Source organism: Phacochoerus africanus, chromosome 11, assembly GCF_016906955.1.
Source record: "Phacochoerus africanus isolate WHEZ1 chromosome 11, ROS_Pafr_v1, whole genome shotgun sequence".
Taxonomy (NCBI): domain Eukaryota; kingdom Metazoa; phylum Chordata; class Mammalia; order Artiodactyla; family Suidae; genus Phacochoerus; species Phacochoerus africanus.
Genome location: NC_062554.1, coordinates 2,970,345 through 2,987,899, shown reverse-complemented (window position 1 = coordinate 2,987,899; position 17,555 = coordinate 2,970,345). Strand labels below are relative to the sequence as shown.

Sequence of the window (17,555 nt, the reverse complement as noted above, 5' to 3'; positions counted from 1 at the left end):
CAGCAGTGACCACACCGGATTCCTAAGCGCTAGGCCACCAGGGACTTCCCAGGGTGGGCTTCTGAGACATGAAGCCTTCGAGCACGAGTCTCCTAAAACCCTCCCTGTGTTCAGGCTCCTCTCCTGCATCCACACTCCAGCCAAAGCCATCTTTGTAGAAGATAGATCAGATTCACCAAGAGCCCCTTGCTGGCTCTGTATGATTTTAAGATAAAGTCAAAGCTTGTAATCTGGTCCCAGTCTACTCTCCTGTCTCGTCTCCCTGCAACTCTTGCTCATCAGCACAGTTGAGGCCAACCTGAGTGATGCGGCCCCACAGAGCACATCAAGAGGTTCTGCAGCTCTTCCTGTTGGCCTGGAGTCCCCGTCCACCCCCCCCCCCCCCACATCATCCACTTGGCAAAGTCTCACTGCCTCTGCAAAGGCCCTGCTCTGGCTTCCACAGCATCTCATGTACCGCCTGATGCATCACTAGTTACTGGTGTCTCCTTGCCTAGACTGGGACCTGCCTGGTAGCAAGACTGTCACCTTTCCTTGTTCCCCGGGCCCAGCACAGCACCAGGCTCACAGGAAGTTAATTTTTGAATGTATCACTCACCACCGACCTAATCGATCTTTCACCGTTAGAGCAAGCGGACTTCCTAAAAAAAAAGATCTGTGGTGAGAAGGGAGTGATGAATAGGTCGAGTACAGAGAATTTTTAGGGCACTTAAACTGCTCTAATATTGTACCGTATGTCCATTAGACGTATACATCACACTTCTGTCCAAACCCACAGAAAGACCACCACCAGGAGTGAAGCCCACCGTACACGCTGGACTTGGGTGTGATAATGAGGTGTCCGTGTGTGTCATCAGCTGCTGTAACAAGTGGATTCCCCGCGTGGGACACAGACCCAGTGCAAGGCCATGCAGGAGTGGGGGCAGGGGTGTATGGGAAATTTGTACCTTCCACTCAATTTGGCTGTGAATCTTGGATTGTCCCCCAAACATAAAGTCTTAAAAACAAAAACAAAACAATCGGATCCTGCCCTTTCTGGCTCAAAGAGGCTGAGGGTGCTCCTTTGCCTTCCAGGGAAAGACCAGAGCCCTCCCCACCTGCTGTCGAAGGACTTCTGAAGTCTGGCCTCCGCCTGCCTCTCCAGGTTCCTGTTCCCTCCGTCTCCTCCAGGCCTGGCTGACAGGAAGTCTGTGGCTCCCACAGCCAGTCCAGGGCTCCTGCCTCTTCCTCTGACAGGTTTCCTGCTCTGGGTCTTGGGATCCCCCTGGATATTTCTCGTGTCTCTCATGCTCGTGCCTGAACCCAAGTGTCCCATCAGGGCTCAGCGCCAAGGGCAGGGATGCAGGGGCCATCCAGCCCAGCCCAGTGCTGGACTAGGCTCGGAGGGCTCTGGAAATGCTGGAATCTCCCTTGGGAAGAGGAGCCACGTGGGTGGGCAGAATCTCCACCTATGTCCTGCGGAATGGCTTAAAGACTCTCTCTCACTTCCTGACATGAGATGCGGTTTCTCTAAATCTAATCTTAATTCTTTCAACTGCCCAGCTTGCCTGGCCCAGCTCTTGCGCCCTGCTTTCTCATCTTCTCATTAACCCTCACCCTCTGCACAGAGTGGGGAGCTCGCAGGAGAGGACCACACCCACTGGCATATTTCACCCTGGACAGATGCATCCGGAAGGCTTGGTTCCCACTCTGAGGTCCCCTGGGAACCGCTGATCCTCTCCTGCCACAGCAGCATCCTGCCGTGTGCGGGGCTTACCTACCTGCAGGAAGCAGGTTCCGGGCTGGGTGCCCTCGGGCAGGGAGGCGTTGTAGAAGGTCCTCTGGAACTGCGGCTCGTTGTCGTTCACGTCCTGCAAGGCCACACTCACCGTGGCAGAGGAGGCAAGAGGGGGCAAGCCTCCGTCCGTGGCCACCACAATTAGCTGTGGCTGAGGTTCCAACTCGTAGTCCAGCGAGGCAGCCGTGGTGATGATGCCCGAGGAGGGGTCGATGGAGAACCAGTGGGCGTGGGCACCTGGGGCCAGGCTATAGGTGACCTGACCGTTGGTGCCCTGGTCGGGATCCTGGGCCGTCACCCGCACCACGAAACTGCCGGGCAGTGCAACCTCAGGCAGGGGCTCCGGCCGGTAGAGCTGGCGGTCAAAGGCGGGGGCATTGTCGTTGACGTCGGTGACGTGCAGCACGAAGGCAGCCTCGGCCCGCAGCGGGGGCGAGCCCGAGTCTGTGGCCGTAACTCGCAAGTTATAGGCATCCCGCTCCTCCCGATCCAGCCGGCGAGCCACGCACACCAGGTAGATGACGCTGTCCTGGGTGCTGAGCGCAAAGTGGCCCTCGCCACCCTCCAGGGACACGTTGACGTGGGCGAAGTCACCATCATCGGGGTCCGACACAGAGATGCGGGCGACAAGCTGGCCGGGGGGGGCAGCCTCGGACACCCGGGGGGAGCCGTCCGCGCTCAGGAAGATGACGGTCATGGAGGGCTGATTGTCGTTGGCGTCGCGCACGTGCACGGTCACGAAGGCCGAGCCCAGCTCGGGGTGAGCCCCGCCGTCCCGCGCCTGCACCACCAGTTCATGGACCCGCCGTTGCTCAAAGTCCAGCGGCCGCTCCAGCCGCAGCAGCCCCGTGTGTGCGTCGATGGAGAAGGGGCCGTCACCCTCACTCTGCCTCCGGTTGATCTCGTAGGTCACAGCCCCGTTGGCTCCGGCGTCGGCGTCCGAGGCGTACACCTGCAGCACGGGACTGCCGGGGGCCAGGCTCTCGGACACCGTGGCGTGGTAGCGGCTCTGGTTGAAAGCCGGGGCGTGGTCATTGATGTCCAGCAGGGTCACATCCAGCAGGGCCTGGGCCCTCCGGGGCGGGGAGCCGCCGTCGTAGGCTTCCAGCTGCAGCATGTAGTGTGAGCGGTTCTCTCGGTCCAGCTCCCCAGTAACTACCAGCTCAGGCACGGGGGCCCCATCGGGACCCGGGCGCGTCTCCAGCCGGAAGGTCTCTCCAGCCCCGTCACCAGACAGCGAGTAGCCCTGGGTCCCCAGGCGGCCAGCGTCGGCATCACGAGCAGGCTCCAGGGGGTAGCGGGTGCCAAGAGCTGTGTGCTCAGGTACCTGCAGGACGGCCCGAGCCTGAGGGAAGGCTGGGGCGTGGTCATTGATGTCAGCCACTCGCACGGTAACTTCCACGGTGGCGCCGTCAGGAGTGACTGCCGTGAAGCGGTAGCGATCCCGCCGCTCCCGGTCCAAGACTCGGGCTGTACGGACCACCCCGCTGTGTTCGTCGATGGCCAGGTCTGTGCCCACGCCGCTGCCCTCCTGGGCGGAGATGAAGTACATGGGAGGCGCTGCCATGCCTGCAGGAAGCCCTGCACTTATGTCCCCAATCAGGGTGCCCGCTGGCTGCTCCTCATCAATCTGCAGGTCCAAGCTCCCAGCCTGACCCCAGGCTCCCGGCACTCTGGCACCCAGCAGCAGCCACAGCAGCAGGGATAGTAGGGGGAGAGGCCTGGGGCTCTGCCTGCCCGGGCAGGAAGGCGCAGCGCCCCCCTCCTTCTGCATGGCAGGGGCAGTCCAGCTGTGGCTTGGGCTCCAGCTCTAGGCCAGGCTGTGGGCCAGGCTTGATCTCAAGCTTTGGATCAGGTCCAATTTAGATCCTGGTTCCAGCTCAGGCTCCCGGACCTGAGAAAACAAGCAGAAGCAAAGAGAGGATGATGCAGGAGGCGTCAGTAGTCCAGGGGCCTGGGGTCTGGGCCTCACCCGGATTCAAGCGTGCTCAGCCCCCGGCAGGGCCCTCGGTTCCTGCCCTCAGGCCCCTCCCTCCACCTCCAGGCTTCAACACGTGGCCGCTCCGTTCTCATTTTTCTTCTCATGCAGGGCGAACACTCACTTCAATATTGGTAACCTCACCTGAATCTCAGCCTTTTCCTTTCTGCTGGAGACTTGTATCAGCATTGAACTGTGCTGAAGATGCTTTTATTCTATATGTACTTATGTATTTTCTCTTAGCCCTACTGCCCTCTCCATTCAACATGAGATTGAGCACCTACTATGAGGAGCCAGTGGGGACACTTTGGTGAATAAAGGACATGGTCCAAGAATGGGCAGGTGACGTAAGGACCAGGATGGAACAGGCTGCGAGGGAGACGGACGTGGAGCCGTGAGGACATTTACGTATAAGGGGCATATGAGGGCGCACGAGAGGGTCTTCCCGCCGTCAGGGAGTCAGGAGAGCTTCCTCCAAGTCGGCATCGACCTAACACAGGTGTCAGCTGGACAGCGGTGGGCAGAGAACAAGCGAAGAACATTCGGAAGAGGGAAGAGGATGCAGAAGGGCTTGGCGCCTACAGTCAAGAGAGGCGGAGAGTCTGGGTGGGGAGAGGACGGTGCGTGCTGGCGGCAGCGCGGAGGAGATGGGGCAGCGCGGAGGCCACGCCGATCATCCTGACTTTACGCCGAGGCCCAGTGGGAGCCCTGAACGCATCTGAAGAGCCGGTGCTGCGCGGGGACACACATTTCGGGGAGATGGCTACCTCTGCCCCGTGGTACACGAGGATCGTGCAGGTGGGAGAGTTATCTTAGGACGGCCTCACAACACCCTGCTGGGGTCCAGGTGAGGCCGTGGCTTTGACGGTGACCTGGGTGAGTGACAGCAATGAAAGGGGTGGGCAGAAGCGAGAGCTCTGTGGGAGGGTGGGCAGGGCTGGATGGTGGTCGGAGGCAGGGGTGAGGGGTGGGAGGACGCGAGGGCGAGGGGCACATTTCTGGCCCAAACCATCAGCTGGATAAAGAAGTCTTTAACCGGCCAGAGAGAGAAACAGAAAGAGATCCAGGGACGGGCAGCGCTTCTGAGGCCAAGGGAGCCGGGCTTCAAATGCTGCTGGTGTTCAAGGCGGCAGCGGCCTGGGGCCCCAGGAGGCTCAGTGACTGAGCGACAGCGAGTTGGAGGGGCGCTCCCGTCTTTAGGGCTGGCTCACGGCCCGTTTCTCCCTGCTCACGCCCTCCTCCATCTACGCTGAGGCTCCCTCCCCGGCGACACGGTCTCCCTAGGACTCCAATCATGCCGGTGCTCGACAGCCAAGGGACACTTTTCAGTCTTCCCGCGGGATCTTTCTGGGCCTCGGAATCATCAGTCACCCGCTTCTGGAAGCCTGTCCCTTTGGGCTTCTCTTGGTGACACCCCACCTCTCGATGCCACTAGACCCTTCTCCGTCTGCTCCTCGGACTCGTGGGCACGTTCTTCCTCCGCCCTTAACAACCGGTGCCCCTCAGGGCTCGGGCCTGGGCTGCACGCTCTCCCACTGTCCACATGGCCCAGTGACCCTCTCCGCTCCTGTGCCTCCAATTCAATGAGTCAGTCGTAGTTTAGGTACCATCCATTGGCTGATGGCTTCACCCTCTCCATCTCCAGCTCTAAAGGGCCCTGCAGACATGTGCCAGCCACACGCTGGCCGTCCTGCCAGGGCCCCCATCCCTCCCGTGGGAGCAGCGCCCCCGCACAGGAGCGCGCCTTCCCTCCTTGCTTTTCGTCAGTCCTGATTTCCAGCGCGTCTTCCAAACCAGACCATCTCAACCAGACACGTCTCAAGCCTGCCCTTCCCTCTGTTTTCGCACTGCTGCTTGTCCCAACCCTGCTTTTGGTTCCTGCTCCAGCCCTGTCCTGGTCCCCGTGCTCCCTGGATTGGACCCTCTGATCCATCTCCATGTGACGCGCTGTCCTCACAACTCTCACCGAACCGCTCGTGATGAAAGACTTCCGCTGGTTCGGCATTACTGATGCCAGGAAACTGTTACCCTACAGACAGAAAGTGCAGACGCGCACGCGCCTAGACTGTCCGCAGTCTCGGGTTCACGGGCCCCGGGTACAGAACCCTTAGTCCAAGACAAAGCCCGGCCTGGTTCATACGTCCTCCTGACCAGAACCTTCCAACCCCTCCACCGGGCACCCCCTCCACAGCCCGCATCCCACCCTAACCCATCACCCCATTCCTTCCTGACTCCTTGCCTGTGTGCAGAACTCTCTCGGCCTGGGAGATCCTCTAAAAGTCCTGTCCAAAAGAGAAGGGAACAATGGGTCCCGAAAGGCGGGGGGTCCCGGGCCTGGGTCACTGAAGCCTCAGGCTCCCCAGGGGGCTGGGTGGTGGCGGGCAAGTTGGCTATGCTTATAAGAAAGATCGTCTCCCTTCCACAGTGCCAAAGGACTGCAGAACTTTCCTAAAAGGATGCTCCGCCCAACCAGAAAAAGCCACACGCAGACACGGATCTAAAGAGCAACTGCACTCAGGCTGCCGGTCCCTCAGCAGCTGCGGGGGCCATCAGCGCCTCTTCCCTCCGAGACCCAGCCCTGCCTCATAACCCTGCTCCACAGACCTGTGGAGACCATTCCCCACTGGTCCAAGCTGGCGAGTGAGGGTATGGACAAAGCAATGGCTTAAGCTAGACTTTAGCCGACTGCAACCTAGGGGCCCCATCCAGTCCCTTGGCTATTCTGGGATGGCCTGAAGGTGAATACGGCTGTGCAGGTAACCATTTGTGATTGATTTCATCACAGGGCACACTGCCTTTGAACCTCGATTATGTGGAATGTTGTGTCATCCAAGAACCCACGTTGTTCATTAGCTACAGACCTAAAACACTGTACTCAATGACCGTTATTACAGCTCGAACTTCATTAAAAGATTTGTGGGGGGAAAAAAAGTCCCGTCCACGTGGCCATCTCCTACTCAAACTTCAAGATCCCCTTCAATCGCCCCGTCTGCTGTGGAATCTTCTGCACGCCTCTGCACCACCACACCCACACCCGACACAGGGAGCAGCAAGCCTGGTCACACCCGCTCAGACAACACACACAAACTCATGGGAGCCTGTGTTCAGGAGTCTGGCCACGGAGGTGGCTACGGAGCGTGTCCTGTGATCTTTCTACATCTGCTCTGCTCTCGGGCTGCCTGTCCTCCGAAGCCATGAGCGTTTCTGACCCCGCACTGGCACTTCCAGCCCCCGTTTCTCCGACCTGTGCGAGGCAAGGACAAAGGCTGGGACTCTGGAGTCAGAGCTGGCGGGGAGTCCAGTCCGAGTGTTATTGTCCTAATCTACATGCTAATGTCCACGTGGTGGGGTTTTGTGAGAGTTACACGCGATGGGACCAAGGGGCTCAGAGCTGGGCTCTTGGCAGAAGCTCTCTCCTTGGTTCCCAATGCCATGCCCTTCAGAGTTCTAGGTTCACCAAGCCCCTGCTCCCCAAGGCTCAGGCCGTGGAGCCTGAGGAGCTGCCACATGGAAGAACAGCTCAGAGGAATTCAAAGCAAGGTCAGGGCACGCACAGGCTTGTCCCAAAGGGGAGAGAGGCCGGGCATACGGGGCACAGGCCAGGGATGCAGGCCTAGAGGCCGGGTGAGGGCTGAGAACTGTTCGCGTAGCGGTCGGTGCAGAGAGAGCCGAGTGGGGAGAGACGGCAATGAGTGGTGAGGTCGGGGTGCTTCTTAGACTCCGTATCAGAATTCGGCCTCCCCACCCAGAGACGGGTGGCAGCTGTCTGAGGGTGTGTCCTGTTCACCCCCGTGCAGCACGGGACGTGGCACGCAGCACACGATCAATGCATTTTTCTGAACGAAAGGATACACGAGTGGAATGAGAATAAACTCAGATGAGCAGCCTTGAAAAGGAGGGACTCAGGCCCAGGGAGATGCCCCTTCTCCCAACCCGGGCAGACCCTGGTCCCCGGCCAAGCAAACGCCCCAGGACACCCTCACGGCGGATACACAGCGCACACTCACCAAGTCACAGCCCCACACACAGCCAGGCACACTCAGCACGCGCTCCCACTCACATGGACGTGGGTTACTGACATATACACAGACAGCCCTCCTCACGGAGTCAGAGGAGCATGCGGTCACTCACATGGGTGGGCGTGTTCGTTCACCTGGACCCCCCCCCCCAGGCAGGCAGGTGTGTGCACACGCACGCACACACACAGAGGCAGGCAGGCACACATGGACACACACACACACACACAGGCAGGCACACACACACACACACATACACACAAGCAGGCACACACACACAGACATGCACACAGGCACACACACGCACAGGCACACACCCTCTCATGGACACAGACAGACCACTCTCACCCCTGCACAGACTCTTGCACGCAGGCCAGTGCACACTCGCAGACCCACCCACACTCAGGCACGCTCTCACACACGCTGCCGGGGCACTGGTGGTCAGCTCTGTGGTTGCAGCTGTGACCTCCAGGTCCCTGGGGCCTCTGTCTGGACCGCGCCTCATCACTTCCTGCTCCGGGGCTTCCAGTTCCAAACTGAACTCCAGACTCTCTCCCGAGACCGTCTCATCCTCTCTCCAGCTCTCTTCTCGGCCCCGTCTCCCCATCTGTCCAGTGTTTCTCACCACTTCTTCCCCAGACTCGCTCCTCCTCCCCGTCCCGCCCCTCCCCCTCCCGGCCCTGACCGCCCCTCCCCCAGATCTGGCCTCAAACATCCATCTCGTGGTTCCCTCAGCCTGTCCTGCCTCCTGCCCAGACCTGGCTTCCGTCACCCCCCCCACCCCCGCCCCCAGGACGGTGGCGTCTCTTGCCCGCCCGCCCGCCCGGGTCTGCGTGCTTGCTCGTGCCCTCACCCCGTCCCGGCCCGTTGCTCTGTCCCCGGCTCCATCCTGCTCTCCCCCTCCAGCCCCACATCTGGGCCTCTGGAGCCGCAGCTGGTTCTCGTTAGGAGGGGGAGGGGAAAGCTGTTCATTGGGGCCATGTGATGTCAGTCCCGCCGCAGCCCCTGCCTGCGTCTCCAGGACCTGGGAGCGGGGAAACGGGGAAACGGGGGAGAGGAGCGAGGAGGGGGGCCGAGGGGGAGGGGGCCGTGAGGGGAAAAGGTGCTCCAGGAGCAAGAGAGGAGCAGTTCCGGGGGGAAGAGGCTGGGGCGCTGGCACCTGGCAGGCCTCCTCCCTCTCCTTCCTGTCCCAGGGCCGGGCAGCGGCAGGGGCCAGAAAGCCCACGGGGTGGGGAGGGGGCTGCAAAGGCAGATTGGCAGAGACCTGAAGGAAGAAGAGGGTAGCCTCTGGGAGTGAAGGGCGGGCGGTGGGGACCCAGGGCCCCGCCTAAAGGAGGGAAGAGGAGGGAAGAGTTCGGGTGGGGGTGGGGAATGGGGGGCGCACCAGCCAGGAGAGGAGTGTGTGTCAGCAGAGGGAGAGTGAGTGAGTTCATTCGCGAGGCAAGGCGGGGTGGGTAAGTCAGAGGCGGAACAGCTGGGCTGGAGAGGTGGGGGTGCCGATAAAGGCAGAGCCGGAGGTGGGGAGCCGTGGTTGGGGGAGGAGGAGAGCAGGCGTGAGGCAGGGAGGAAGGCCGAGAAAGCTGACAAGCTGGCTCCCCTGGACGGCCCGGGGCACCTCCTTGGATGGGCGTCTCTGTCCCTCCCGAGGACTGGCTGCCCCCAGCACCTCAGAGAAAGGCTGCAGAGAAGGCAGCGGGCAAGTCTCCTGCGTGTGCTGTTAGGGTGCTGGCCATTCCCAGACGGCGCCCGATTCAATCATCATAACCACCAAGCGAGGAAGGGGTCCCACCTTCCACAGAGGGCCTGGGAGGGACACCACTTTCCTGAGCCGGCACCACCCCGATTCGATCCCAGGACTGTCTGGGATTCAGGGAGGGTGGGAAAGATGGAGAGAGGAAGGGATGACAGCGGAGCTGTAGGGAGAGACCTAGCAAGACAACCGGGGCCCTCAGAAGAGAAGTTACAGGAAAGGAATGCCCTGGCCAGGGTGTCCAGAAGAGCCCAGGTCAGGAGCAGTGGGACTGAGGGGACACAGAGAAGAAAGATGGGAGGATGAGAAGTTGACAAGACTTGGCCACTGCCCCTTCAGGAAGGGCGACGGCATGGAATAGCTCTAGGCTGATGCCCAGGGCCCTGGCCTGGTTACGGAGAGGTCCCTCCAGCCATCTGGGGGTGCCTGTTAGGATGGCCCCATGGAGATGTCCCAGGTACAGCTGGAGGTGCAGGTGTGGAGCTTGGGAGAGCGGTCTGGGCTGGAGACGTGGATCTGGACCACTCCAGGGGTAACAGAGCCGTGGGCGTGGAGACCTGTCAGCTGGGATGGGCACGCAGAGCCAAGAGAGGGCCTAGGACACAAGCCTGGGGGAAGGCACAGCTGAGGGGCAGGCTCTGGAGGAGAAGGAGAAGGAGGCCCGCTCTCAGGAGTAGAGGAGGGAGCATTTCAACAGGGAGGGCGGGCTCCACAGCGGCTGCTGCTGCTGAGAGGTCAAGTAAGGTGAAGGCTGGGAAGCAGCCGTCGGTTTAGGAAGTGAGGAGGCACAGCGGTCTTGGGGAGAACTGTTTCAGGGGATCCTAAGGCAGGGAGCCCCCTGCAACCGGGAAAGGGCAGAGGCGGAATCCACCAGCAACAAGCCGTAGACCCGCTGTGGGCAGATCCACTCAGCAGCACACGCTCGCCGTGCTCCCAGAAAAGGGAGGCCGTGTGCCGCGTGAGGCAGGACAGGGCAGTGGTGGAGACGCGGACGTGGGGCCACATCAACTGGACTTTTGCCCAGCCCCACACTTGTTAGCTGTGCAGCCCCGGGCAAGACACTGACGTGTCCGGTGCCCCCACCTCACTTACGAGACAGGGACACTAAGAGCACTTACTACAGGGGGTCTGCAGCCAGAACAAGGGGCACACGCACGGCGTCTTCCCGCGCAAGCGGGAACTATTATGCCAGCGCTTCAGAAGATGGGCTCGGCTGTCTGACTCTGCCACTCACAGCGTGACCCTGGGGAAACGTTCATCTTTCTAGGCCTGAGTTTCTCCTTCTGGAAAACGGGGATTACAGACATAGGCCGACTTTAAGTGGCTGATACAAGCGTTAAATGAAAGAATGCTATGAAAGACACTTAGCACAGAAACGCTCAGTAAATGTCCGCTGCTCTTGAGTGCCCGACCCTCAGGGTAACCCTGGCCTAAGTGTCACTGCTCGGAAGAGGAGGGACACGGGAACCCAGCGCTGATGGACTTCAAAGCTGGTGCCTTCTGTTCCACGAGATTGCCTCTCTGCTGGAGGGCTGATGGCTGATAAAGGGTCCTGTCAGCAGCCAGGCAGCAGGGCAGGGACAGAGCCCTGGCAGAGCTCTGTGTCGGGGGTCAGTCCAGCGGGTGCGCACAAGGCGGGTTAGAGGAGGAGGTGATGGATGACGAGGCAGCTGAGAGTCCAGGGAGGGGGTCAGGCGGGCATGGGGTCTGGGGGGTAAGAGGGGAAATGACCAGAGGATGCCAGGAGGATCCAGGAGACGCAGGGAAAAACAGGACAGGCAGGCCCAGGGCGTGCTTATGAAACGGTTCATGGGTAGCTTTACTCCCTAACTATCCACTGAACACCTACCACGTGCCAAACAGCAAACCAGGCATCAGAGACCTCGCAGTGACCCGGCCAGATTGAGTCCCTGCCTCCGTGGTGTTCACAGGGTGAGGGAGCTGGGTGTGGGGGGATGAGCAGCAGGGCCGGGTCTGACAAGGGGAGCCCGGGCTGCAGAAGAGGCCTGTGAGGCTGCAGCGAGCAGAGAAGCTGGAGATGTAGAGGGAAGAAGAAGCCTGGGGAACCGGGAGGTGGAGGAGGCGAGAGTAGTAGAGGGCTGAGATCTTGGAAGCAAATCTAACTAAGTTAACAGTTGAGCACGAGACAGTTGTTCCCCTTCGGAACCCTCAAAGCAGCCCTCCTCCCATCACGTCCATAGTCGGCCAGGAAAGGGAAGCTCAGAGATGCTCAGGTCGCCCAGGTGATAGACGGTGTGGCGGGAAGGCTCCCTTTCCTCCTTCCTCACCAAGCGTGACAGCAGATCTGAGGCCCGAGGGGAATCTGCTCCCAGTGTGCAGCTTAGACAGAGAACACAAAGCATAGGACACCCTGCTGTGCTCAGCGAACACAGAGGGGCAGCAGGCTCGGGCCTTCCAGGTGGACCGCTGGGTGGAGGCGCCCTCTCACCAGGGGACACATGGACTGGGGTGCCCCTCCGAAGGGGCAGAGGGTGAAATGCCTGGGAGCCAGAGGGCTACCCTGGAACACAGATGGTGGAGCCGAAGGACAGCAGGCACGGGCAGGAAACCAGGACAAAGCTGGGATCCAGCAGCATAAACTCCCGGCAAAGGCTTTTGCTTTTGGGTCCCTGGGCACCCGAGAGTCCAGTCTTGCCTCTGTTACTACCAACAGGCAGAAGGAAGAGGAAGAGGGCACAAGCATCCAGGAGGAGCGGGGCCTTGGGTGCCAGGGGATGACTGGTGTATGTGAACGGGCTGCTGGAGGAAGGAGCACCTCTGGCACCTCCGGGGAAGGGGGCCTGGCGGAGCAGAGCAGATGGCAAGGCGTGTGGTCTTATGACCTGATGGCATGTCACAGCTTCCTTGTCTTCTGCTCCCTCCAGGAACCCAGTAGGCCTGTGGCCCAACAGACTGGGATCTACAAATTTGGGGTGTGTGTTAAATATTTGCGAGCTGCATGCGGGGGAAAGAGTACAGAGAGACCGAGGAAGAGGATTCAGGAAGAAAGCAGCCCAGGTGAGGGGGGTATGGAGAGGGCATCGGGGGAGGAGGAACAACCTAGGGGGGACGGGAGTGGAAACGTCAGATCTCAGGCGGGCAAGGGGGCAAGCGTGGAAAGGTCTCGACTGTGTGGGCAGCTGAGACCCGGGGTCAGTCTTGCCAGGAGTGCATGAGGGGGCGGGAGGTGCTGTGAGCGCCTCATTCGTTCCTTCACTTGTTCATTGCCAAGTGTCTAAGAGGGGCCTGGGGACAGGAAGAGGAATACCGTGCCCTCCTGCCCTGAAGGATGTCCCCGCCCAGGCAGAGAGACAGAAGAAGAAGAGGCAATGACAGCAGCAACACAGAGGACCCCAAGCTTGCCTGGTGGTCAAAGAGGCAGGGTTTGAGATGAGACCTGAGGATGCGAGGCGGTTTGCCAGGAGATGAGGGGCGTCAAGGGCTTTTCAGGCAGAGAACAGCAGGTGCAAAGGGCCGGAAGCATGGAAGAATGCCGCGTCTTTGGGGAACTCCAAGGAATTCAAGATGGCTGGAACCCACTGCGGAAACGGGCCAGGTGACCAGGCTGGGCAGGCTGCAGGGAGTCAGCAGGACAGGTCTCCTAAGCCCTCTTAACACAGATTTCTCCCCCGAGATCCTGGGTGTAGCATCCTGGGTAGCAGGGATACTGAGGAATGCTGAGCAGAGGTGCCACGGCTGATCTGCACTCGAGGGAGAGCCCTCTTGTCGCCACAAGAAGATTGGACTCCTGGATTGGAAGAGGGAAGAGCAGGTGTCTAGGGAGACGAGTTAGGAGGCTCCTGCAGTAAATCGTGTGCAAAGATGCTGAGGTGAAGGCAGGAGCTGAGGCCAGGGGGAAAGGGGGGGGTACCCGAGTCAGCTGGAAAGGAGGTAGAACCCACAGGCCCCTATGCCTTCCACATCCCAGGGCATGTGGAGAGGGGAGTGGCTCCAGTTAGTTTCTGGGTTTGTAGCTTGATAACTGAGTAGGGATGGTGGTTTGGGGAGGAAAGAATGATAAGTCAGGTCTGGAAATGTTCAGGGGATTATGAGCTAAATAGGAAAGATCGAGCAGGATCAGATGTGCAGGACTGGGGGTCAGAAGAGAGGTCTGGAAGAGCTAGATTTGGGGCGTCCCCCGCCTCTACACGTGACAGTCAAAGCCCTGGAAGTGAGTGAGGCAGACCGCCCAGAGAGGCGTGTTCGGTGGAACGACAAGAAGGTCCAAGCCAGAATCTTAACACGCAGTAATATCTGGGGACCACCAAAGGAGCCCCCCAGGCGGACTGAGAAGAAACAGCCAGGAGGAGCTCTGAGGGACAGCTGCACGGAAGCCACGCCATTGTGTCGTGTGCTTCTATGCCTGCCTCCCTCGCCAAGGGGAGGACTGTGTCTCCCACCAGAGTGGCTGGCACCTGCGGGCTCATTCTGTTCTATTCTATGTCAAGAGACTAAAACGATGGCTCAGAAGCCACGAGACGAGAATGATTCAGAGAGAGAAAACGGTCAACGTGAGACGCTGCCAAGAGGACTTCTGCAACGAGCCCCTGGATTTGGCAGGTGAGAGGTCATGCTCTCTTAGGGAGGGCAGTGACCTTGGAGGGGCAGGAGCAGACAAGAGGAGAGGAAGAGAAAACAGCTCTGTGTGGAGGCCCTTGCACAGAGCGGGGCAGTGACGCAAAGCGAGAGCCTCTTAGCCCGTCGGGCTCTGCAGGGCTGAGGCTGGAGGCTCCTCGTGTGCCCACGGGGGAGTGGGTCGAGAGGGAGACTAGACACACGGCTAAGATGCATCCTGCGAGGTCCTCTTGGAGGCGGGAGGGGTGGGATCCACAACAGTCAAGACAATGCACACTGACTGGCCTCGGTTTGCTGAGTGAGCAACAGACCAGGGGGTCCGGCCCTCGCTCCTCCCTCTCCTTGGGCCTCCGCCTCCCTTTCGGCCACCGGGCCCTTCCGACCCCACTGCCTAAAGAGCTCCTGAAACCACCTCCTTCCTGGCCCGCCACCGCCTCTCCCCCGGCGCAGACCCGCGCGCTCCCTCCCGGTTCCCGCAACAGCCGCCATCCCTTCTTTTCAGACTCTTCCTCCAGGCACCAGGCTGCATTTCTAACCCAGATCTGATCCTCTCCCGCCCCGGCTTCAGGTGACTTGCTGACTTTCCATTATTCTGCGGATCTGCAAGCTCTCACCTGACCTCCCGGAAATGCGCGGCCTAACTAACCCTCTGCTGCGTCCCCCGGAGTCACTGACCTGCCCTTGCCCGGTGAGGGGTGAGGGCCAGGCTCACCGAGCCGCTCTTCCCCTCAGATGCGATGCTTTCTGGCGTATGGGCTTTCCACCGCTGCCCCCTTGGCCTCGAGTATTCTCTACCCGGCCCACGTCACCTCTGCCTCTCTTTCGCTTGGTTGACGACCTATTTTTCTATGAAGCTGAAGTTTAAATGTCACTTCCTTCCAGAAGCCTCTTCTGCTCTTCCTACAGGGGCTTAGGTGTCCCTGCTATGTGCTGCCATGTTTCAGCACCCACCCCGGAGCCTGTAGGGGCAAGGACCGTATCCACTCTGTTCACCCTCGTAATGCTGGCACCTATTGCACTGCCTTGGCACACAGTGGGTGCTTAATAGGTGTCTGCAGCATGAAGGAACCAGCAGGTTGACTACTTAATCCGCTGGAAACAATGAGGGATGTGAAAAAATAGAAAACATTTCATCTATTTATTTATTTATGGAGGGCCCAGTTGAGGGGGCAATTTATAGAAGCATGAATTTATAGCAGCATCCCTTGGTGTGGTTGAGAAGCCATTCCAGCTAGGGTAGAGGCTCCGTGGTGGTCTCGAGGACAAGGACGACAGAACAGAGAGTGGCCACCGCGCGGTGGAAGCGATGGCCCTGGGCATATAAACTGGAAGGAGAGCACCAGGCCACGGAGGGGCAGAGGAGAGAAAAGCCAAGAGGTCAAGAACAAGGGGTCATGGTGAGGTCGACGAGTAAGCGGAATGGGGGCGTGGGCACGGGGGAGCCAGAACACAGGAGACTGGGCAGAATGGAATGCAGGAGTGCAGAATTTGAGAGATGGGCCAGTCCTCCAGAGTGGTCCTGGGAGGGGAGAAGAAGGCAACTGGAGCTAAAGAGGTCCGGAAACTGTGAGGCTACACCTGGAGGGACACTTAGAATCACGACAAGATACAGGGTGAAAGGAAGACTGACCCAGGTTCCCAAGTTTTCAGGGAACCAGAGGGTAAGCCTGGGAGGTCTTGGGGTGAGCATCAGAAGTTAATGAGAGTGGAAGAAGCCATGGCGTGGGCATCATGAGTTACTGGGAGTTCATCAGCAGTCGAGACAGCTCCGTCTCTGTGTGTGCACGGCACCTAACGTGTTTCCTACGGGATGTACAAGCCAGTGTTGGTAAGGGCGACTGCAACACAGCCTCCTGCTCGTGTCGGGTCTCTGGGACACCTGCTATGCACAGGCAGCCCTGATGAGGTTGACCCGAGATGAGGTGGCTGTGACAGGGTTGCCAGTGGATGTGTATTGCTGTGGCAGTCGATGTCTCTGGAAAGGTGCTGGCAGTAACGTGCCTCCCAGGGTAGGTGTCGGCCTTGCCAACGATCCTGAGAGTATGTGTTGACTGCACCATTTCTGCCGTGGACGTGTGATGTTCTGAGAGCACCTTCTGTACCGTGTGTTTCCTGGGGGGGGGGGCGGCGGGTGGTGATGGCTGGGAGGGCATCTCTGTGGATGTGTGCTGTCTGGGGCTCCGTCCCCTGTGGCTTGAGTCGGGCTGTGACTGTGTCCCCTGTGGGTATTTGAGGAGTTGACATAAGCACCAATATTTTTCTGGCCTGTGACCCTGTGGCTGCGGGCCCAGCCCACGCCACACTGAGTTCATTGTGCTCTTAGACCTCCCCGTCCCCACCCCCTCCACGTGGGACCAGGCCTGCCCTGACCTCCCTCCACCTCCTGCTGGGGATTCTGATCCAGGCATCCCGGTCACAACCGCTACCCCAGGCTGGGGGACAGACCTCCAATTGGGCTTCTCCTGCCTCTCCTCTGTTTCTCTTTATTTCTCCCCCCGCAGCTTCTTTGTCTCTGTCTCCGTTGGTCTGTCACACACCCATCCTCCACATTCTGACACATGGCTCCCACAGAGGCGGGCAACACACACACACACACACACACACGCACACGCACACACACACTCCCTCCCTCCCCGAGGCGGGCGCACCAAGACACACGCTCACTCGGACCCACACGCCCTTGGAGTGACACGCACGTATACACACGGCCAGACACACACGGACACACAACTTCCCAGTGACACGCACTGACTCACTCTCTGCCCGTGCACTCGCACTCGCACTCCCACTCGGAGGCGCACACACACGCACCCTGCCCACCCCCCGGGCCCACTCCCGCCGCCGCGCACCCCCCTCGAGGACACTCGCACACAAAGACCCCCGGGCCCTGCCCCCACGCTCACTTCACGCTCGCCCGGGTCCCGCAGGCCCAGACCCCCCCCTCCCCCATTGTCTCCGGCTCAGAACAAAGCCCCCGGCTCCGCCGCCGCCGCCGCCGCCGCCCGGAGAGCCGGGCGGGCCGGGCGGGCGCGGCCGGACGGGCCGGGCGGCCGCGGGCACTGACCTCCGCGCGGCGCGGGCTCCCTCGCCCGGTCCTGGGGCGCCGTCCGGCGCGGTCAGCCCCCCGGGCAGCGCCCGCCCGCGCGGGGCCTGGGGCCGCGCATCGTCCGCCGTCGCTGTCTCCCGGCCCGCCAGCAGCTCCGGGCGGCCGGCCGGCCGTCGGTCCGTCCGCGCGCCCCCGCCCGTCGGTCGGTCCGTCCGCCGCCGCCGCCGCCGCCGCCGCCGCCGCCGCCGGGGCGCCGCCTCCTCCACAGCCGCCCCGCGGAGGATGCGAGCTCGGCCGCCGCGGCCCCGCGCCCCCCTCCCCCGCCTCCCCCGCCCTCCGCGCGGTAACCCGAGCCCCCGCCCCTCCGCCCGCGAGCCCCCGCCCCCGCCCCCGCCCCCCCCCCCCGCGCTCCG

The 17,555-nt window shown here is 60.8% G+C and overlaps 1 protein-coding gene across 2 annotated transcripts in view; it reads right to left on the bottom strand.

Annotated features, from left to right (window-relative positions):
- The window catches only part of DCHS1 (dachsous cadherin-related 1), a 34,801-nt gene extending 17,491 nt beyond the window's left edge, over window positions 1-17,310 (bottom strand). Inside the window, exons 1-2 of one of the 2 annotated variants that reach the window (XM_047754051.1) lie at window positions 17,161-17,310; window positions 1,761-3,671 (exon numbers count right to left, since the gene is read on the bottom strand). In XM_047754051.1, the coding sequence (XP_047610007.1) occupies window positions 1,761-3,551 (1,791 nt within the window). In that variant the 5' untranslated portion in view covers window positions 3,552-3,671; window positions 17,161-17,310. Of the gene's footprint in view, window positions 1-1,760; window positions 3,672-3,899; window positions 3,993-17,160 lie in introns of those variants that run through there. The other variant, XM_047754052.1, reaches the window with a different exon arrangement.
- Between the last annotated feature and the right edge of the window lie 245 nt (window positions 17,311-17,555).